Source organism: Myotis davidii, unplaced genomic scaffold, assembly GCF_000327345.1.
Source record: "Myotis davidii unplaced genomic scaffold, ASM32734v1 scaffold47, whole genome shotgun sequence".
NCBI classification, from domain to species: Eukaryota; Metazoa; Chordata; class Mammalia; order Chiroptera; family Vespertilionidae; genus Myotis; species Myotis davidii.
Window position 1 is genome coordinate 794,837 of NW_006298163.1, and position 23,422 is coordinate 818,258.

The following is a 23,422-nucleotide window of genomic DNA, read 5'->3' on the forward strand; positions in this document are numbered from 1 at the left end:
TCCCTACACAGTGTAGTGACTCGACACATGTATTAGGAATATGACCAAACAAAAGCATTTGTAATCTCAGAATAGATGATCACTTTATTGGTAATGTTTAGGAATAAGGCAGTTACAAAAGAAGCCCCATGAAAACCCGACAGTGATGGAATATGGCTTAACTTCTTTATAACATGAAGGAACATTGCTGTTATGAGGAACAGAGAATGAAAAGGAAAAACCATACCAATTATAAATGACTGTGCTATGAGGTACTGTAAAACCCCAATTTCTGGAGTATGTCACTCACTTTCATCCACCAGAAACTGAGATGTGCCTCACATCACAGGAAACTTAAAGGGAATAAAGAGAAATCAACATTACCTCAGCTTCAAGGTAATTTGTCACCACTAGTTGTATGGGGCTGTGACACAAAGCCATGAACATCTCTTGAGTCAGGCCAAGAATTCCTGGTCCCCCTGAGAGATGCTGTGACAAATGCTTCGAGCAAATGATTGTCAGAGAGTGGGAAATCCTTCCATGAAATACACTTGAGACATACTGGCAAAGACATTAAGGCCTTCCATTTCTTTGCCCATACTGCTTAAAGGCACTGATACCAACAACAGAAATATTCCATAGTACCATGGAGGTTTTTAAAAAAACTCCCCAAATACAAGTCTCCATAAGAAAATGTCCTTTATTGCATGAATGAAGCATCCACTCTTCTGCTCAGGAATAGAAGGGTCTCCCTTTTTCAGGAGTCTGGAGTCTGCTCAGCCTAGCGACCTGAGAAGGGGATGGGGGCACATCCTGCCGGAAGGGCCCCTTAGGGGGAGTGTAACTGGGGTCCTGGACTTTCTTATACGAGTCATAGCTGCTGAGCCCCTCGGGAGCAGGCTGCTTCTTCATTTGCTGCTCTTTCCGTCTCTGTTCCTGGCGAAGGAGTTCCTGGGTCTCCAGCATCACCCTGGCATTGAAGCCGTGCCCGCCCAGGTAGCCGTTTCTGGAGCCTTGGTAGCTGGAGTACCTGAGGCTCTCCTTGGCACTCTGGAAGCCTTCCCCAGGCGAGTAGTTCTGCTCCCAGGAATCCTGGGAGACAGAGCTGGCATTTTTCCTGCTTTGCCTAGAAAGCAAAGCCCAAGGTCAGTGTGAGATTGGGAGAAGGGGAGAGCAAAAAAGAGGAGGGAAGGGGTAAGAGGGTATATGCATTTCAATATTTCAACAAATAGTATTGTGCTCCAGGCACTGTGATGGGGGCTGGAGGAAGAAAATGTGACTGTCAGCAAGCTCAAATTTCAGACAAGTGAACAAACAAGGGCTAAACAGGAGAGAGAACTAACTGACAGCTATTCAGAAACAGGGTCCGCCTTCTGTGTCTGGGGAGGTACCGTCTATTCTACTTAAGGAACATATATCTCCTGCAATTCAGACACATTGGCAAAATGCTTTAGAGGAGGATTAGAGATTTGGCAGCATCTACTCTAGCAATAATTGCTTGCTTCAGAACATTGCAATTCGATTCTAAACAAGCAAAACAAATATTTTACACAGCTGCCACTATGGTGCCAGAGATGCTAGCTAATAGGAAGTACATGTAATGGATTACAATGTGAGTTCAGCTATGAAAGATTTAAGTCTCGACTCCTTTATGATTAAAAATGCAACAGGCAGTCCCTTACAGCCCTGGCTTTTGAGTTGTATATGTCAGCAATGATCACGCCTCAGAACACATGCTCATCAAGACTGTAGACCTGGAAGTCCGCAGAGTAAGCACTGCTGTTCCGTGCACTGTGCCCTCACCAAAGGGCAGGACAGCTTACTAAACTCATGTTTGTTCACCACAGGACAGGGGAATAAATCAGTCATACAGAAATTTCAAATTATCATCATTTGTGCAATAAAGTTACACATCATTTTCAGGAAACATTACTGTTTTGAAATATCTTTAATTTATTATCTAGTCTCTAGATGCTTTTATGAATTTACAATAAGATTGGATATGATAAAGTAAAACAATTTTTTGTTAGAAAGGGAGACAAGCCCTAATATTTAGCCTTGAAAATGGGAGAGAGGGAGAGAGAATCCAGTAATAAAACAAAATCTATTGCTCCATTTATCAATAAGAAAACCATTTGGTGACAGTATATATTCCTCAGCCTTTTGCATCAACACACACATGATGGGATGTTCAAAAGGACCCTGCAGAGGAAAAACAGGGCCTATGCAGTCACTGGGTCTCCCACAGGGATGAAGCAATTTGCATTTTTGAACATTCAAAAGTGCCATTATTAGGGCTTTGGATCAAATCTGCCTATTTTTCCTATGACCTAAAATGTAGTCAGGGATATTTTCAATAAGGAAATGAACTAATGATCAGCATCATCTCTGGATATGACTATGATTAACTGAGCATTCTACAGTATATCTATCTGGTTCTCTTCTAACCAGTTAACTGCCACGCATCCAAAACAAAAACCATCCCCACATGCCATGATATTTTGAATTTAATTTAAAAAATTAATTTGCAATGAATATTATAAAAATAAATATATTTTATTACTCATAATTCGGGTGTTCTTGAATATTTTTAGTTGAAAATTCTCACAAAAAATGATTTTAAATCACCTATAGACACTTATGGCGTACAAAGGGTTAATGGGAATCAGACCATTTGTACAATCAGCCTAAGCAAGAATCCTTCCATTTGGTGGAATAGTTTATTTGCCTAAAGCACTGATTATCTGTCATACATTAATCTGCCCAGAGACAGGAATGTTGGAAAGTGCCCACATAAACTAGGGATTTGACATTAATCATGAAACTTTAATTAAAACAACAAATTTGTTACTGAAGTTACAGTAACAAAAGTGGGACTCCTTCATAAATTGGTTATCAGTCTAAAGATAATCAGAAATAGGCTGCAGACATTTCACCTCTTTCTCATCCTTGACCTACTGAGACCCATGAACCCTCTTCATCCTGTACTCCCAACACTGGAAAGCCTGAAGATGTGCTCTGTGGAGGTCATGTACCATAACCTGAATTTTTAATCAATCCAGGAACACACTGAGAACTCACTAAAGGTTTGTTAGAAATGGAAACTCTGATGATGTGGAAGAATTTCTTTAAAATTTTCTTCAAATTAATCATATGTAGAGAGGGAAGCAGACCTCCCTGAGGTTTAAAGTAAGGTATGTGGGGAAAGTACATACATGTAGATACATGTATACACACACAGACATACACACACGCTTCCTTGGTAAGAAAGCTAGTGGTACCCACAACTCTTAATTAAGACACAGGAAATGAGCAGGTCACAGAGAAACATAAGAGTGCAGCAGACAATAAGAGTTTCCAACACTAGGAAACTCATCACCTGGGTACTAGGCACAATGGGAGAATGGCTTTGGATCAGATAGACATAGATTCACATCTGGAATCTGCCATTTGCCAGTTGGGGGGTGCTGAGAGGGTAATGCTCTCTGGGCCCAACTTGCCTCATCTGTGAAAGAGGTATAATAGCTAACCTCATAGGGTTATGAGGCAGAAATGAACAGAATAACGCATGCAAAATGTTTAGGAAAGTATGGCACAGAGTAAATGGCTGACTAATGGGGGTTGGAGGAGTAGTTTGAAGGCAACGTCACTTTGCCTTCAAAGAATAGGCTCTGGGTTTTGGGAAGCATCTTTCTGACCAAAGAAGAAAAATATTAGCTTTCTTTTCTTTTGTCAGAGAAATTGGGTAGAAACGGAGAGAAAGGCACTAGAGAATAACTGAAGAACCCTCACTCGATGAGGGCAAGTCCACCCAATTCCAGAGAGACGAGAAGGAAGCTTTCCAATGTCCCATGATTGCCCAAAGGCCACAATAACAACAGCAGCAAGAAAACATCAATGTCCATCAATGTGAATTTCTTTGTAATCAACATGCAGGCTTGTTTGGTCTTGGAATGAGCCCACTAGAGATTTCTGAATCCACTTAAAGCACACACCCTGCTTTGTCTATGATTACAATTACCTCCAAAGTGGCCTGAAGGCCATCATCATGCAGAGGACTCACACCTTGCGGAAAGCCAGTTAGCCACCGAGATGAGGAGGATGCAGAAGGATGATAAAAGATATAAAGACCGAGGCTAACAAGTTGACAAGCAGCTCAGAGACATAATAAATGGGTCTGGTAGGGGAGACTATGTCCGGGTGTGAAGACATAGTGGAGAAGTGAGACATACAAAGCAGAGAAGTGAGACACCAACAGATGTGAAAAAAAGGGAGAGGGAAAAATGAAGAAGAACTGGGGAGACAGCAGGAAAATTTTAAAAAATTAATAAAGGATCTTGTTTTTCTATCGGTGACTCTGAACATTCTTCACCGTTTGAGCATTGCCTTTTGGAAACTAAATGAAGGAACTAATTTAGGACTAAAAACATAGATTTTAAAAAAAAGAAAGTAAAAATGAAAACTGATTTAAGAATTTAAAAAATAAAAAAGAAGTCTTAGTCTGATTGAGAATTGAGTGTGGGGCCACTCAGGTCCCCTTTCCTTCAGAACCAGTGTTACTACCTGGCTAATGTTTCCTACTGACATTTCAAAATGAAACTTGAATTCTGCCGTTTGGTTTCCTTATCCTTAATTACAGTTAGAATTTCAAACTACTCTGGCTCACATATATCCCTCTAATTCAAACCACCTTATCTACTGTGACTGAGAAAAGTCTTGACCATTTGCTTTACTTTATATTCCACTTTGTAGCTGAACTATTTCTGTTTGTGTGTGAAATCTTTTTGGGATCAAATGCCATACCAACTTGTTTAGATAAAACCCTGCTAATTGTCAACATCTGAAAAGCAGAGGTCAGTGTCTCTGAAGAATATCACATGTCAGAGACGTGGACTGGACTCAAGCTCATACAAGCTGTTGCAGTCCTCCTCTGACCTCCTCTTTGGGTTCTTTACCAAGTTCAGGTTTCTGCACACAGTTGCTGTGGAGTGCAGCCGCTCTGCCAGCAAGCCAGTGGGGCACAAGGCTCTGCACTCCTAATCCTCCTCACACGTGTGAAGATTCACACTGGGAATGATTCTCTAAAAGAAGAGCACATGACCACCCCAGTTGCCTAAATGTACACAACTCTTTCATTTTGGGTTTTCTATTTTTTTCTATCTGTGCAGAGTAAAATGGCTAATAATCAGGGAGTCACAATACCCAGATGGAAAGTTTTAGTTATTTAGGGAAACACTAAATGACACCAGTAGTACCAATAGAAGCAATCATCTACATGGAAATGCAGATACTTCTACCAGGTGCTTCAGGAGGAGAGGGAGAGAGAGAAAGGGAGGCAAAGTGATGTGGTGGAAAAGGACAGTTAGCGAGTGAAGAAGGGGAGACACATGCCAGGACAAAAAGATATGTTTGGAATACTGAGCTCCTATTGAATGTGACCAGGAGAAATTCCATGGAAGCATTGATCTGTGTCCTCTTTCTGGGGAACAGGGCCCTAGTCTCTCTTCTGCCAGGCCATCCACCCCTCTATGCCCTCTGGCCACCATCTCTCTCACATCCCTTCCTTAGTTCTGTGCATGTCAACTCACTCCTCTTCTTTATACACTATATGATAGTTCTCTTTCACTTCTTATAAATACTCTCAAACACAAGTAAAATACAGAAAGCCAAACTATTTATCAACAGATTAAGAACCTGGTCCCTGCACAGACAATATATGCCTAAAGCACATTGTAGCCACACACACACAGGTCTTGATGTGCTACGGGCCGCCTACGTGGCTGTGGCAGCAGGACCATACCCGGTGTGTCAATTCATCTACTTTATCATGCTCATCTTTCTGACGACTGCAAGCCAACCGGCTGGGAGAAGGCACTCACATGGAAGAACCTTTATGTATAATCCGCGAGGCGTCCAGCAGCTGATGCACTGGGCTGAGTCATACAGGGGCCTCCTTCCAAATGCTAAGGGCATAGAGCACAGAGGGGGACTTTACACCTACATCTGTCAATATTCCAAACTTGGGAACAAAAGTTTTGGTGGCAATGATATATGGAAATTAATGATTATAAAGGGCATAGGCAGGTTTGCGTTTGAATTCCATGGTAGCTGTGTGGTCTTAGGGAAAGCTGCTTAATCTTTCAGAGCTGTTTCCTTGTAAGACAATATGATCTCCAGGTCTTGTCCAGACCTAAACTTCAATGGGCTAAATAACTGTTATCCTCCTATTTAAAAGAGAAGATAATTCTGTATAAAAGAAAAAACATAATTTATTACTCAAAGGAAATATAATTTTATGAACTGAAAAAAAGAACTGAATGAACAAGTTACTATAGTAATGACACTCACCCCAGTATAGATTCTCATTCACATCCACATTCCCATGGTGACATGGGTCAATGTAGTCAAATACCTCACAGTTAATATAGTGATTATTTAACATTTAAAGGGACTCATCTTAATTAGAAATTGAATCAAGATCACTTTTATATTGGTCAGTTAAGTTTACACAGATAAGCATTAGTTCCCTTCCCTCTCCCCAAATAAAAGTTGCTCTGCTCAAATTTGAAACAGTTGATAAAAACAAGGTAAGTGGATTTTTTTTGTACCCAAAATGTTTTTGTTACCTGGTTTGAAGTAGAAAAACAAATGCCTGTAAGATTGTGATTACTAGGAGTGACTTATTTTGGGAAGTTGGAAAGCTGAATATTTTAAAATATTTTTATTCTTTACTATGTATATATGAAATACTCAGATGGGAAAATGGTTGTTGTTCCATGTGTGAGGGCTCAGTCACCTGAGCACTTTCTAGGCCTGACAGAGCCCCCAGAGCAGAGGTACCTCCATGTGGTTGTCAGATAATGAGGTGGGCACACTGGGATCCTCTGAGGATCAACACAAGCAAACACAAAGCTGGCAGTAGAGCAATAGGGGGAGATTAGGGACCATGGAGCCCACCTAAGTATAGAGCATGAAGCATTCACTCCACCCATCTACAGAACTCTAGATATCCGAAGTAGCAGTTATTCTAGTTACCCTAGGAACTAAGGAAAATGAGAGTTATCTTTCTATTTTTCAGAGGAGGAAACTTTCTCCCCATGGCCACATGGGAGGGCAGAACCAATGCTATAACCTAGGTCCAGTCCCTAAGTACTCATCTGTCAATGCACTGCCTTTGCATTATTCAGTATTTAATTGATAATGTTGGCATGTCCTGAAACAGCTTTCTTTCTAATCTTCTTGCCACATAGTAAGATGGCCTTGAAGCCAGACAACAACCCCTACCATCCACTGTGGTTCCTCTCTGACCACCGTGGGTAAGGTGGAGAAGCCAGGGCAATTTCGGAAAGACAGAGTGTGAGTGAGTACTGTACCTAGGCAGAGAGCTGTACTGGCGCTGGGCCTGCTGGAAGCTCTCACGCTCCTCTTGCCGCTGGCGCTGCATCTGCACCTCCACGGACACCGAGTGCCTGCCACTCTGCGCCGGAGGTCGGGAGCTGGGCTGCAAGAGGAAAATGCAAAATAATTGACGAGAAGGGAATCACATCATTTCTTATAGACTGGCTTAGAAACATTTGGAAAATTCTTTGAAATTAAAATAAAACCAACTGCAATTTTCTCAAGTTTGAGAAAAGAGACATTTATCTAATTGCTCTTATGAGCCCCAAATATTGAATCATTTTAAATTTTAATTATGGCTTTAGAATGGTTAGAAATTGAGAGGTCAACCTTTCTAAGTCTTCCTAATGAGGCTTGACAAATTCAATGCCAAGTAAATAAATAAAATTGAAGGTTAGCTATGCTGGCAAATGTTTTCAATGGTTATATATTTTAGTTTAACAGTAGGACGCAATAAAAGCTGATCCCCCTTTTCCTAAAGAATGACAGTTAAGCCCTGGCTGGTGTTCCTCGGTGGTTAGAGTCTCGGCCCAGTGGAATAAAGGGTTGTAGGTTTGATTCTGATCAAGGGCACATACTTGGGTTGCAGGCTTGATCCCCAGCCCCCAGTTGGGGCACATAAGGGAGGCAACCAATTGATGTTTCTCTCTCTGTGTGTCTCTCTGCCTCCCTTCCACTCAAAAAAAAAAAAAAATCAATGGAAAAAATATCCTTGGGTTAGGATTAAAAAAAAAGAGAGAGAGAGTTACATTTGAACCAAGTTTAGGTGTAACTACCTATTGTTAATCACATACAGGTGTCCTCTAGTCCAGGGATGGTAGCCAAATGGGGAATAAAAATGCTTATCAAATTAATAAACCTGAAAGCTAATAGCTACTTGAATTGGTTATAAGACAAGACATTTTGCCTTAGTGATTAGGAAATGGCATTTTTACCTAGGTTAATTGTATCCTATAGAGCAGTGGTTCTCAACCTTCCTAATGCTGCGACACTTTAATACAGTTCCTCATGTTGTGGTGGCCCCCAACCATAAAATTATTTTCGTTGCTATTTCATAACTGTAATTTTGCTACTGTTATGAATCATACTGTAAATATCTGATATGCAGAATGTATTTTCATTGTTACAAATTGAACATAATTAAAGCATAGTGATTAATCACAAAAACAATATGTAATTATATATGTGTTTTCCGATGGTCTTAGGCGACCCCTGTGAAAGGGTCGTTTGACCCCCAAAGGGGTCGTGACCCACAGGTTGAGAACCGCTGCTATAGAGAAATGTTCAATCCTGCTGGCTAAATACTTTGGTCAGCAGTCATCTGCTGATTGTACCTCTTGCTCAAATCAGATACTGGATGTATATACTGTGTTGCATAGATCTAGTCCTGTGGATGCTCTGGCTTCTCACTGGTTTGGCTTTTTGAAAAAATAGACAACAATGCCTCTAATGCTACAAACACCCCACGATGGTTCATCATAGCATCAGTGGCTCACACTCTTAAATAATCCTTTTGGTGCATGCTAACCTCTGTTCCCCTTGGCGTCATGCAACAGGCATATTCTGAGTGAAGAATATCTGTTAAAAACACATTATCGATTTTCTTTTAGAGTTGAAAGCCAATGGCAGACTTTGACTTCATAATAATTTTCTAAAATAACAGAGTTATAGCATTCATTTGGAGACCTGTAAGAAAACATCTGGGCCTGTTACTTAAACAATGTCTCTTGTAGTTGGCTTTTGTGTGAACAGAAAGCAAGCATCATCTATTGTTCGCTCTCTGCCTGGCCAGCATTATCTTATTTATTGGTAAGCAACAATATGGCAATATACAGGACAAAATTTTCAAAGCATATTGGCACAGCCACTGAACATATTAAAAATATCCCGATACCAAAAAATGTGTGAAGATTACCCCAATTTCAACTACTGGGTATTTACAGCCGTACTCATAGGAACAAATGTGTGTCCATAGACCCTCTCCACAACATGGGAGTCAACACATCAATGGTGCCTTTAGCAAGGAAAACACTTCACGGAATGAGTTCTGCTTATGCAAACAAAGCATCAACCAAGTGCTCATCAACTGCATTAAAGAAGGCAAACATTTTCTTCCATTGCACTTGAAGAGGCTGGCCAAATAGAAAATCGAGCTGTTCTAGTGTTCACAGGGAATCCTGAGAGAAGCCACTGGACAGAGGGAAAGCAAAGCAAGAAAATACTACACAATATGCCTTCAAAACAACCATATTTCCCTTTTCTTTTCACTCAGAATAAGTCATATACACATGTCAAGAAGCCTCGAAAGAGTTGGCATTCTGCAGCAAGATTTAGTAACCAGTTTCATAAGCTCATGCTGTTTGTAACACACGGCTGTGGAGATGTGAAAAGAAAATGCAAGGTCTTGTAGAAATTTCAGGTGTATTTTTTTTAATCCTCACCTGAAGATATTTTTTCCCATTAATTTCCAGTGAGAGAGTGGAAGGGAGGGAAGGGAAGAGGGAGAGGGAGAGAGAGAGAGAGAGAGAGAGAGAGAGAGAGAGAGAGAGAGAGAGAAATATTAAAGTGAGAGACATATTAATTGATTACCTCCTGTATGCCCCCCAACAGGGGCTTGGGATCAAACCTGAAACCAAGGTACATAACCTTGACCAGGAATTGAACCTACTACCCTTTAGTCTGTGGGCCAATGCTCCAGGGCATCAGGTGTACTTTTAAGTTGTTTCTACCAGAAGCCTGAAAATTTGATTCTGATAGAGGAAAGAAAAAAAAGCTGAAGGGCTTTTGTTTCCTCAAATGTGTGTTTTCTGATACCATTCATCTCAAACATTATGAGCAGCAAACATCTAGTTGGATCTTGATGAACTTCAAACTGAAATTATTATGAGATGGTATCTGAAAACTTAAAAAAATGAGTGAATGAGTTTGGTATCAATATATTGACATATTTCATACTATTGTGCTCACTATGATGAAATATGAATCTCAGGCTTACCATAATGTTTTACTCTATTTCTCTTTTCAGAGTATACAAAAGGGTAGGTTATTAAAAAGAATCACCCATATCTTTAAAATGAAATTTTATTGGGCCAGAGATTTCAAGGAAGATTATATACATGACCAGCTTAAAGCAACAACTTACTAAGTCCATCTGGAAAGTTTTATACTTGGCCTGAATAAAAAATAACCTCATTCATTATTTCAATGATGATCTCATAAAAATGTAAGTTGTGGGAATAAAAGTACAATCTACAATCCTGATTTTTCAATACTGTAGTTTTCCATGTGTAAGGCAGAAACAGAATAATGTATCGGGAGTCCCAAATTACAAAAATATAAACTAACATGAAGAGATATTTTGTAACCCTAGAGAAAAGTGTCTGTGTTCAAAAAAAACAGCATTAGCAGCTTTAACAAAAAAAGTGACATCTATATAGGGAAACATGCAGGTAAAGCACACTTGGAAAAACTCTGGAGATTCATCAGATAACAAGGCAATAACTCTATTTCAAGAGAGCAAATTACAAATAACCCTGGTCTTCTTGCTGATGATATTGATGACAAGGTTGCCAAGACAATATGATAGAGGTTGCAAGATGAGATAATCCATGATTATCTACTACATAGTGTGCTGGAGGAGCATTATTATATGTGAATCTCTCCATTGCTGCTGTTTAAACCCCAGTGAAACTATGCACATTTTTTTTATAAGTTAGCTCCAAACTATTAGACTTTATCATGATTATTAAAGAGGTACTATTTATACTATATAAAAATTATATAAAGCTTGAGAAAGCTACATAATTTTGGTGTCACTTACTAGTGTAAAACAAAAAAATATCTGCCGATACCGGTTTGGCTCAGTGGATAGAGCGTCGGTCTGCGGACTGAAAGGTCCCGGGTTCGATTCCGGTCAGGGGAATGTACCTGGGTTGCGGGCACATCCCCAGTGGGAGATGTGCAGGAGGCAGCTGATCGATGTCTCTCTCTCATCGATGTTTCTAACTCTCTATCTCTCTCTCTTCCTCTCTGTAAAAAATCAATAAAATATATTAAAAAACAACAACAACAAAAAAAAATAACAAAAAAATATCTTCCATATAGTGTTTCACTAAATTAAGTCATTAACAAAGTATTCCTCTCATTTAAATAAAATCCCATTTTTCAAAATAAAAATAAACAATACAAGAAATTAAAATACAAAATCAAAACTGCTAATTCTTAGCACAAACTTACAATGTAAAATTGATCCTTTTATGACCTGGGCAAGATGGCTATGATTAAATGTCAGAGCTACACTGACATTTTCCCAGGACCAAACTAGAATTACAATGAAAACATAGAAAAATTATCCTGAATTCTTAACTGGAGACTAGCTGGACAGAACCCTTATTACCAAGGACATTGTGTGTAAACAGCATAGAGACTGGTAGGAAGTGCAGATGTGCGAGGGCTGGTCAGGCTCCCACAGGCAACACCTGAATTTCTGGAGGGATATCACAGCTGTAGGAGGTTCTCCCTGAGAAGTCTAGGGTCTAAATGCCAAGCTGGGCTTTCCAGCTGAGAGCACCAGAACTGAGAAAGGTAATCATGTAACATCTAACTGTCAAAAGTAGCAGGGTTGCTTTCTACCAGGGAGAGACAGCTGGAAATGTAGGCATCCCCTTAAAGGGGCAACCTACAAAATTTCATGAGCTGTCATTCAACTTGGGCTCTGGCAGAGTAAGGGAAGAGTGGAGTAGAGCTGTGTGAGGAGAATCCAGGGTGAGTGGTGCTGGGGATAGAGCTTGGAGGACAGTTACCTACATTCCTGTGCTGAGTCATTCCCCCATGCTGCAGAGGACATCATTCTCAGGAACCCCTTTACTATCCAGGCAGCTGGTATGTGTGTTGAGGGGGGAGGTAGGGGAGGGGGCATAACTGCCCTACCCATTGGAAAATGTCTTGCCTCACCATGTGAAGTTTTGGTTCCACTGTGGTCTATAACTTGAAGCTCATTAAATGACTAAGAATAACAATTGCCCTACAGGCAGAGGAGGAATCTCTGGGTGCTTTGAGTCTTTGCCTGATGTGCTTCTGGACCCAGGGCTAGGATAAGCAGATCATAATGTACTTCTTGGTCCTTTCTAAATGCAGCCAGCCCCAGCATAAAGAGCCACAAGCTGTAATCCCTAACAGGGTACTCAGTGCCAGTCACAACCAGTGTCTGACATTGTCCTGCACTAGATACCCTCCTAAAAGGCCAGGAGTCAAAGCAGATCTACCTAATACATAGAAACAAACCCAAACAGTTGGCCAAAATAGGAAGACAAAGAAACAAGCCCCAAATGAAAGAACAAGAGAATTCTCCAGAAGAGCTAAATGAAATGGAGATAATCAATTTATCAGATATACATTTCAGAGTAATGATTATAAAGATGCTTAACAGCATGAGAAATGATATACAAACTATGAAAAATACCCAGTTGGAAATGAAGGATGACACAGCAGAAGTAAAGAATACACACTGGAAAAAATAAACAGAAAATTAGAATAAGCTGAGAATCAGATCAGTGAATTAGAAGACAGGGCAGAAAAAAAAATTATTCAATCAGAGAACCAAAAAGGAAAAAAAGAAACACAATTTAAAAACAGGAGCACAGTCTCAGGAAGCAGTGGTATAACATGAAATGTAACAATATGTGCAACACAGGAGTACCAGAAGGAGAAGAAGTGAGCAAGGGATAGAGAACCTATATGAGAAAGTAATGGCAGAAACCTTCTCTAACCTGGTGAAGGAAAGTCACACAAGTTCAGGCGGTACAGAGAGTCCTAAGAAAGAAGAACCCAAAAAGATCACACTAAGAAGATACAAAGATTAAAATGCCAAAAAATTAAAGACAAAGAGAGAATCTTAAAGCCAGCAAGAGAAAAGCAAATTGTTCCTACAAAGGAGCTCCCATAAGGCTTTCAGCTGATTTCTCATCAGAAACTCTAGAGGCCAGAAAGGAATGGTATAAAGTATTCAAGGCAATGAAAAGCAAGGATCTGAATCCAATTCAACTCCATCCAGGAAGGCTATCATTCAAAATAGATGGTGGAATAATGATATTCCCAGAAAAAAAAAAGTCTAAAAGAGTTTATAACCACCAGGCCAGCATTGCAAGAAATGTTAAATGGACTGCTATAATAAGATATATATAGATAGATAGATAGATAGATACATCTATCTATCTATCTATCTATATATATATATATATAGAGAGAGAGAGAGAAATATAGGTAAAAAGAATAAAAATAGCAATAAATAAGAACTTATCAATAATAATCTTAAATGTACATGGATTAAACGCGCCAATAAAGAAACATAATGGATAAAATAAAATGAGCAATATATATGATGTCTACAAGAGACCCACCTCAGAACAACAGACTCACAGAGGACGAGAGTGAAGGGATGGGAAAAATTTTCCAGACAAATGAAAAAAAAACAAACAAAATGCTGGGGAGCAATACTAATAATCGGACAAAATAGACTTAAAAATGAAGGCCATAACAAGACATAATAAAGGTCACTACATAATACTGAATGGATCAATACAACAATAGGATAAAACTCTAGTAAACATATATGCACCCAAAATAGAAGCACTTAAATATATATTAAAAAAATTTTTCTGGAGGACTTTAAGGGAGAGATTGACAGTAATACAGTCATAGTAGGGAACTTTAATACCCCATGATATTGATGGAATAGAACTTTCAGACCAAAAAAAAAAAATCAACAAGAAAACAGTGAGTCTAAATGACACACTAGATCAGATGGATTTGACATTTATAGAACATTTCACCCCAAATCTGCAGGAGATACATTCTTCTCAAGTGAACATGGGGCACTCTCAAATATAGATCACAAGTCTCCACAAGTCCAAGAAGATTGAAACCATATCAAGCATCTTCTCAGATAACATTGGCATGAACTAAAAATTAACTAAATAAAAATACTCAAAAACATTTAAACATATGGAGGCTAAATAGCATGCTATTAACCAATGAATGGGTTACCAATGAGACTAAGGAAGAAATGAATAACTTCCTGGAAACGAATAAAAATGAACACACAACAACAACAAATCTAGAGGACATAGTGAAAGCAGTCCTGAGAGGGAAGTTCATAGCACTATAAATCTACCTCAAAAAAATAAGAAATTAATAATAAACTATCTAACCCTATAAATTAAAGAATTAGAAAAAGAACAATAAAAGCCCAGAATAAGTGTAAGGAAGAAAATAATAATAAAGAGTGGAAATAACTAACATAGAGATAAAAAAAATGCAATACAAAATATCAATAAAACCAAGACTGGTTCTTTGAAAAGATAAACAAGGTTGATGAACCTTTAGACAGACTCATCAGAAACAAAGAGAGAAGACCCAAATAAATAAAATCAGAAACAAAAGCGGTGAAGTAACAACTGATGCCACAGAAATACAAATGATTGTAAGAAAATACTATGAGCAACTATATGCCAACAAATTGGACAACTTGGACAAAATGGACATATTCCTAGAAAAATACAGTCTTCCAAAACTGAATCAGGAAGAATTAGAAAACCTAAATAGGTCAATAACAACTTAGAAAATTGAAGCAAACAATCCTAGAGGAACACTTTCAAGCTCTTTTTACAAGCACTATCATAATTCCAAAACCAGATAAAGACATTACCAAGAAAGAAAATTACAGGTCAATATCCCTGATGAACACAGATACTAAAATCCTCAACAAAATATTAGAAAATTGGATCTAGCAATATATTAAAAAGATCACACATCATGACCAAGTAAACTTTATTTCAGGGATGCAAGGCTGGTACAATATTCGGCATCCAAATTGGAAAGGAGGAAGTAAAACTGTCATTATTTGCAGAAGACGTGATATTGTACATAGAAAACCCTAAAGACTCCACCAAAAAAATACTAGATTTAATAAATGAATTCAGCAAGGTTGCAGGATACAAAATTAACACCCAGAAATTGACAGCATTTTTATACATTAATAATGAACTCTCAGAAAGAGAAACTGAAAAAAAACACATTTACCACTACAACAAAAAAATTAAGATGCTTAAGAATAAACTTAACCAAGGAGGCAAAAGACTTGTACTTGGAAAACTATAGGATGTTGAAAAAAAGAGATAGAGGAAGATATAAACAAGTGGAAGAATATACCATGTTCATGGATTGGTAGAATTAACATCATTAAAATGTCTATACTACTCAAAGCAATCTCAATTCAATCCTCATTAAAATACCTACCACATATTTCACAGATCTAGAACAAATACTCCACAAATTTATATGGAACTTAAAAAGACCCTGAAGAGCCTTAGCAATCTTGAGAAGAAGGATAAAGTTGGAGGGACTTTAGACTGATCTGAAAAATGGCAGCCAAAGAGGCGGACCTGTTTTGTACCTAGTCTCAGAGCCAGGTTGGAAATGCAACTGAATTGGAGAACATTCACCTGGAATTACCAACTGAGTTCTAGCTGAGGAGGAGACTTTTATCAAGGAAAACACTTGCAGACTGATTGGAAGGTTGAGGTTGCCAGAAGAGCTGACCCAGCTACCAGGGGCAGCAGGCTGGCAGGCTGAGAGGTTGGAGGGAACTCCAGGCTACAGGAGAGTCTGTCCCCTCAGAAAATAGAGGCCCAGAACACAGAGCACCAGAGTTGAGACCCGTAGTTCCTGTAACACCCAGATGTGAAAGGAGGCAGGGCTCCTGGCCACAGAGCCTGTTGGAGAGAAAGCTGCAGTTTTGTTGTTGTTAGTGGTGGTGGTGGTGGTGGTGGTGGTGTGTGTGTGTATGTGTGTGTGTGTGTGTGTGTTTTCTCTAAACCCAGAGCCCAGGATTTTTCATTTGCAACTATTCACCCAAGGCTTTGGTGCAGGGAGGGAGATATGGACCTGAGGTACCTCAGGAGAGACTGGGATGGGAAGCATTGTGGGGAGACTTAGTAAAACAGCAGCCAGGAGCATTTGATCATAGGCCCTCAAATGGAAAAGGCCACTTTTCCTGAGAGGACCCTAGCCTCTCCCAACAGCCAGAAGGCAAGTAAAGAGAAAAACCCTAGGTGATACAGCCCGCTCCACCTTCAGGAGCCCTGCATGCCACATCCTGCATTTTGAGCTTTTCAGAGGAAACAAAAGCAGAGGCCATACTTATGGCTTTGAACGGTCTTAGGGAGTCCTCAGTGAGTGAATTGGAGGAGGGGCCATCCACTCCACCATCCTGAGAACTAGACTGATATTTCTATCACACAGAAGAACTAATAAAAACTCCAGGTTTCCAGCAGACCCCATTGGTCTCCATCCAAGGATCCCTGTGCAGCCAAGGGCAGAGTAATATTTTTGGGCCATTTGTGGAGGAGTAGCCTGGATAGGGAAACACACCCACCATCTTCCCTGAAAGCTAAACAGCACCTCCCCTGCCTAAAGCCCTTTCAGAAACAGACTTTTGAGTGATTAAGATTGACAGAGGCAGGCAGAGGTGGAGCTCGGGGAGTCAGGGGAAGTTTGCTGACCCAGCCCTAGCCCCATGCTGCTAACAAACCTACTTAGAGGGCAAATTGGCCCCTCCTGCTTACACCCAAGTCCTGTGGAGACAGATACAGCAGTGGATCACTTGGATCTTCAAGCAGGTTGCTAAAAGCCAAAAGACAGTGGCTGACAGTGGTTAGCACCTAAGTACCTAATAGAAAGCCCAGAATTGGCAGACAACAGAAGAGTGGGATCAAAGCGAACTCCCATGGGGCATTAAACTCGGCTGAAACAAATGCCACTTCACTTTTTTTTTTAACTTAAAAAAAATTTCTCCTTTTTTTCTTTCCTTTTCTCCCCCCCCCTTTTGCTTTTTCCCACTTTTTAAATTTATCTTCTTTATATAGCTGCTTTAGTAATTTGTTATTATTCTAGTCTCTGCTGTTTTGTTCGTATAGTCTCTGTTGTTTTGTTTTATCACTAAAACAAAAAAAAATTAAGATACTTAGGAATAAACTTAACCAAGAAGGCAAAAGGCTTGTACTTAGAAAACCACAGGACATTGAAAAAGAGACACAGTAAGATATAAACTGGAAAAATATACCATATTCATGGATTGACAGAATTAACATCACTAAAATGTCTGTACTACACAAAGCAATCTATAGATTCCCCTATTAAAATACCAACAGCATATTTCACAGATCTAGAACAAAAACTCCAAAATTTTATATAGAATAAAAAAAGGCCCAAATAGCCATAATAATCTTGAGAAAGAAGAATAAAGTTGGAGGAATCACAATACCAGACATCAACTTATACTACAAAGACACTGTACACAAAACCACCTGGTACTGGCACAAGGGCAGGCATATAGACCAATGGAACAGAACAGAGATCCCAGAAATCCACTCAAGCCATTATGCTCAATTAATATTTGACAAAGGAGGCAAGAACATACAATGGAGTTAAGACAGTCTCTTCAATAAATGGTGTTAGGAAAATTGGATAGATACATGAAGAAAAATGGAACTAGACCACCAGTTTACACCATACACAAGAAAAAGGCTGAATGTATATCATGAAACCATAAAAATCATAGAATAAGACATAGGCAGCAAAATCTCAGGCATCTCACGTTGCATAATTTTCACAAATAAATCTCCTAGGGCAAGAGAAACAAAGGAAAAAATAAATAAGTGGGACTACATCAAACTAAACAGCTTCTGCACAGCAAATGAAACCAGCAACAAAGTGAAAAGAGAGCCTACTGTATGGGAGAATATATTTGCCAATGATACATCTGATAAGGGGTTAATTTCCAAAATATATAAAATATACATACAACTCAATAAATATACATACAATTCAACAATCCAATTAAAAAATGGACAGAGGACCTGAATAGATACTTCTCCAAAGAGGACATACATGAAAAAATGCTCAGTGTCACTAATCATTAGAGAGATGCAAATTAAAATGACAATGAGGTACCACCTCACACCTGCCAGAATGGCTTCCATCAATAAATCAACAAACAACAAGTGCTGGTGAGAATGTAGAGAAAAAGGAAACCTAAGTACACTGCTGGTGGGAATGCAGACTGGTGCAGCCACAATGAAAAACAGTGTGAAGCTTTCTCAAAAAAATTAAAAATGGAACTGCATCTGACCCAGTGATCCTATATCTGGGAATGTATCCTAAGAATCCACAAACACCAATCAGAAAGAATATCCAAACCGCTATGTTCATAGCAGTGCTATTTACAACTAGTAGCCTGGTGCACGAAATTCGTGCACATTAAAGGGAATTAATTAGAGAAAATAACTCAGTATTGGTATTTGCCCTCTCGCTATAATAAAAGTGTCAGAGATGAAAGGAAATTAGTAAAATGTATATGGAAATAATACATAAATTTATTAATAAACAGTAACAAAATGATACAACAACAACAGAGGCATGATATACAAACAACAGTGATGCAAACAATGACTGATAAAATGATTAAACTTATTCTAATATCTCCCTGTACACCACAGTAAAAGTGAAAACACTTTCAGAGTGCTTGACTAATTTCCCTTGTGATGAAGTATTTACAACTTTAACTTTAACATCACAAGCTCTTCGAACTCGAGAGAAAGCAACATATAACTGACCATGTGCGAAAACGGGTCCAGGTAGGAATATGCCTACTTTGTCTAGAGTTTGTCCTTGTTATTTATTAATAGTCATTGCAAATGCTCGCATCACGGGAAACTGTTGCTGAATTAATTTAAATGGGAGGCCAGTGTCAGATGGGGACAAATCAATTCTTGGATTCAGAACAATCTCTCCCTCTGCAGAGCCTGTTAATACTTCAACTTCAATAATGTTAGGTTGTAATCTTTTGATAATAAATCTAGTACTATTACAAAGACCCCATTCACTATTAAGATTTCTAAGTAGCATTATGATTGCACCCACTTTCAATTTTAATTTATGACACAGCATTCCCGAAGGAGTAATACTATTAAGAAATTCAATGGGAAAATTTTCCTTTTCAGCATCATCAGTTGAATCAATGGAATCATCACTCAAATATGTGTGAAAATCTCCATTGAGTATATCCAAATTTTCTGCATTTAATTTTTGAACATGCTCATTTTTTGGACAAAGAATTGCATGTTTAGATATATTTTTAATATTATCTATAGATATAGTATTTCCAAAGGTAGCTTCAATAATAAATCCATTACAAATCATTTCATAGGGGATTTCAATAATATCCATTCCTAAATGAAAACTGCTATCAAGTTTGCCATCTCCAAGTTTTACTAACCATTCACTATAAGCAGAATCCTCTGATCTCATATTTGTTTTAAGAGACAACTTTCTGAAACATCCCCAAACACTACAGTACTTTAACCTCATTTGTACTACGGCATAGCATGCAGTACAATACTGACACATTGTCGAAAATCCCCTCTGAGGAGAACTTTCCCATCAAATGCAACATTCAAATTCATAATTTCTCTTAGTAATCTGTCTATGGCATTTATAGCATGACTGGATGCTATGGTGCATTCATCAATAATGAGAAGTTGGGCCTTTTTAATAGTTTTAGCAACTTCACTCTTTATATCAAACCTAGAAATTGAAGTTTCATTTAATAGAATTAGTAATTTATATTGGGAATGAAAGGTACTTCCACTGAGAAGTAAATTTGCGGCAATTCCTGTAGGCCCTGTGGGTAAAACAAAACCACCACAACCACTAATACAATGTATTAAAAATTTATAAAGATATGTTTTTCCACTACCACCTGGACCATCCAAGAAAAAGCATTTGGGGTGTACAGTTTGATCTTTGATGGCTGAAGTTATAGTCTGAAAGGCAGCTTCACCTCAGCGCTGGGCAGGCCTGGGAGTGCCTCCGTTGGGGGCAGAAGTCCCCGCTCCCCCAGCTCCTGTGCATGCACAAGCCATTGACTGGGCGTGACTTGGACACTGTATTGCCTGCTTCACCTCAGTGCTGGGCACGGACACAGCAGGCAGGGTTACATCCCAGGTCAGGGATGCAGGCAGGCAGGTTCACCTCAGTGCTGGGAGAGACATTAGCATTGGGCAGGCCTGGGCATGTTGCCACTGGGGGCGGAAGTCCCCGCCCCTGCCCCCAGCTCCTGTGCGTGCTCAACACATTGATCGCTGTGACTCGGACACCATCACGGACAAATTAGCATATTCCCTCTTTATTATATGGGATAGGTAAATTCTGGAAACAGCCCACGTGGCCATCAGTTGATGAATAGATTTAAAAAGCAATAATATGTTTACACAATGGAATACTGTGTAGCTGCAAAAAAGGAAGGATCTCTTATCCTTTGAGACAGCATGGAGAGACCTGGAGGGTATTATGCTAAGCGAAATAAGCTAGTCACTGAAAGACAAGTATCACATGATCTCACTCATATGTGGAATCCAATGAACAAATTAAACTGATGAACAAAATAGATTCAGAGACCTGTGAACATGGAACAGACTGACAAATCTCGGAGGGAAGTGGATGGGGGACAGGAAGAGATTAAACAAAGAACTTACATATATGCATGTATGAATAGTCTATGGACAGACATTAGTGTGGGTAAGTTCTGAGGAGGGATGGAAGTGGGGTAGAGGAGGTCAATGTATTGAAAAAAGGGAACAACTATAATACTTTCAACAATAAAGATAAATTTTTAAAAACCTGCTTACAGTTGATAGATTAAAGAAAGAACAAAAATAAATACAGTACAGAGTTTCAGTACTAATGAGAACTAGGTAATATAAGATTTTTAAAGGTTAATATAAAAGTATACATGTCCCTTATGAAATAAAATCCATTACTGTTTTATTAATATTTACATAAAATATTCAATAATTTTAAAATACTCTGAAAAACAAAAGATGTTCAAGTTTCCACATATGTGCAACAGCATGTATAGAAAACAAAAATAGAATACACAGAGTTCATGTGCTTTGCATCAACACCTATTGTGAAGGTGATGATGAGAATGATGAGACTAGCAATAGCAGAAAGAATATTGATATCCCCTTGAGATCTATAATCTTTATTTTAGCAATTCAAATGTGCTGTAACCCTAATATTCTGGTATAATAATGGTAATTTAGAGAGGGTAAAAATAATTTTATGTCACTGAATCATATAAAGAGTATAAATAGTTTATTCTGTTTAAAAGTGGGCATTGCTATTATAGGTCATTATTTCCTACTAGAGGCCCGGTGCACAAAAATTTGTGCACTCGGGGTGGGGAGAGGAGGTCCCTCAGCCCGGCCTGTGCCCTCTCGCAGTCTGGGACCCATCGGGAGATAAAGCGTCACACTGATCCCGATGCTGGGAGGCCTCGCTGCTCCGCTGATCCCAGGGCCAGGATGCCTCTCGGCTCTGCTGATCCAGGGGTCCTGAGGCCTCGCAGCTCCGCTGATCCCGGGCCGGGAGGACTCGCAGCTCCGCTGATAACCAGGGCCGGGAGGCCTCTCGGCAGCACTGACCCGGGGGTCCTGAGGCCTCGAGGCTCTGCTGATCCCGGCCAGGAGGCCTCTCGGCTCCACTGATCCCAGGACTGGGAGGCCTGTTGGCTCTGCTGATCCCGGCCGGGAGGCCTCTCAGCTCCGCTGATTGCGGGGCTGGGTCACCTCTCAGCTCCGCTGATCTGGGGGCCGGGAGGCCTGTCGGCTCTGCTGATCCCTGGGCCCGGAGGCCTCTCTGCCCTGCCGCTTCAGGGCTGTTTGGCTTCGCTCTGCTTGGAGCCTGAGTATGCAAATTAACCGCCATCTTTTAGCTTCTATAATTGAAACATTGTATCTTTTGGAGTTGTTTTAGGAGCTCAGAGCCCCACAGCTGCAGACGGGGAACTTTGGCTTCCTCCATAGCTGGGGCAACCAAGCCTCCTGTTCTCAGCTGCCTGGCTGTTGGCCGCCATCTCGGCTGTCAGTTAATTTGCATATCTCGCTGATTAGCCAATGGGAAGGGTAGCAGTCATACGCCAATTACCATGTTTCTCTTTTATTAGTGTAGATAGTAGACTTTTTATCATTTTAGTCCAACATTAACTTTTGTCTATCAATCTTGTCTTCCCAGCCCACATCTCCACTATATTTAGACAACTATTGATTGAACTCTTATAGGTTCTGAATGTTGAAAAGCTTATTTGCTACTAATAATGTAATGGTTGAGAAATCTGCAGAGCATGCCAATTTCCCTCATAACATTTTTATAAACACATGTTTTGGTTTTAATATAATATTACTGTCTTCATCTCATCTTTCCCAACCAGTGTTTGGATCTATTTTCCCCCATCTTAAGTAGTAGCTGCATGGAAAACAAAGGGGTGGCTCTACACATATAAATATACCCACTCTGGCGCAGCAGGCTCACAGACTAAAGCAGCCTCTGAAGGCTCTGCCACTGGCATGGCGGCTACAAGAATAGGGAACAGCTTTATAGCAGCACAGAAATTTGTGCCATGACTAAAGGGTACCCCTTTGCTGCAAGAATGGCTTTCTCCAGGTCAATTTCCAAAGGAGGTTACTTGCACCCAAACTGAACTAGAGCAATACTACTGCAAAGCTGTCAACCAAGAAGGCATTTTTTGAGTTAAAGTATGAATACTCACTGTAAGGAAATGAAAGCACACACATTTGAAGTCTTAAAAAAGATGAAAACAAAAAGGAAACCATATTTTTTCAAATTCCCCAGGTGTAGGGAAGGCAATCTAGGAGTGCTGGGTGGCTGTTGGCTGTGTACTGTAGATTGGCTCTCTAATTTCAGCAGGCAAAACTCTACAATGGTAAGAGAAGCCATTAAAAGTCCAAGAAGATTTTTAAAAATGTATTTAAAGACAGACAGCTAGAAAGAAAGCTTGGGGAGAAGAGGATATTCACATCGCATTGGATCAATTTTCTATCTGAAGGACTAAACTACTCAGTCATTACCAACCTGGGATGGGAAGGATTTAGCAACATAGCTATTAAAGGTTCCATTATCCCATCTA

The 23,422-nt window shown here is 39.6% G+C and overlaps 1 protein-coding gene across 1 annotated transcript in view; it reads right to left on the reverse strand.

Annotated features, from left to right (window-relative positions):
* Positions 1–57: 57 nt before the first annotated feature.
* LOC102765344 (partitioning defective 3 homolog) overlaps positions 58–23,422 on the reverse strand; it is a 29,087-nt gene continuing 5,722 nt past the window's right edge. Inside the window, exons 2-3 of the mRNA XM_015570521.1 lie at positions 7,353–7,480; positions 58–1,105 (exon numbers count right to left, since the gene is read on the reverse strand). Of these exons, the coding sequence (XP_015426007.1) occupies positions 712–1,105; positions 7,353–7,423 (465 nt within the window). The 5' untranslated portion in view covers positions 7,424–7,480 and the 3' untranslated portion in view covers positions 58–711. The remainder of the gene's footprint in view (positions 1,106–7,352; positions 7,481–23,422) is intronic.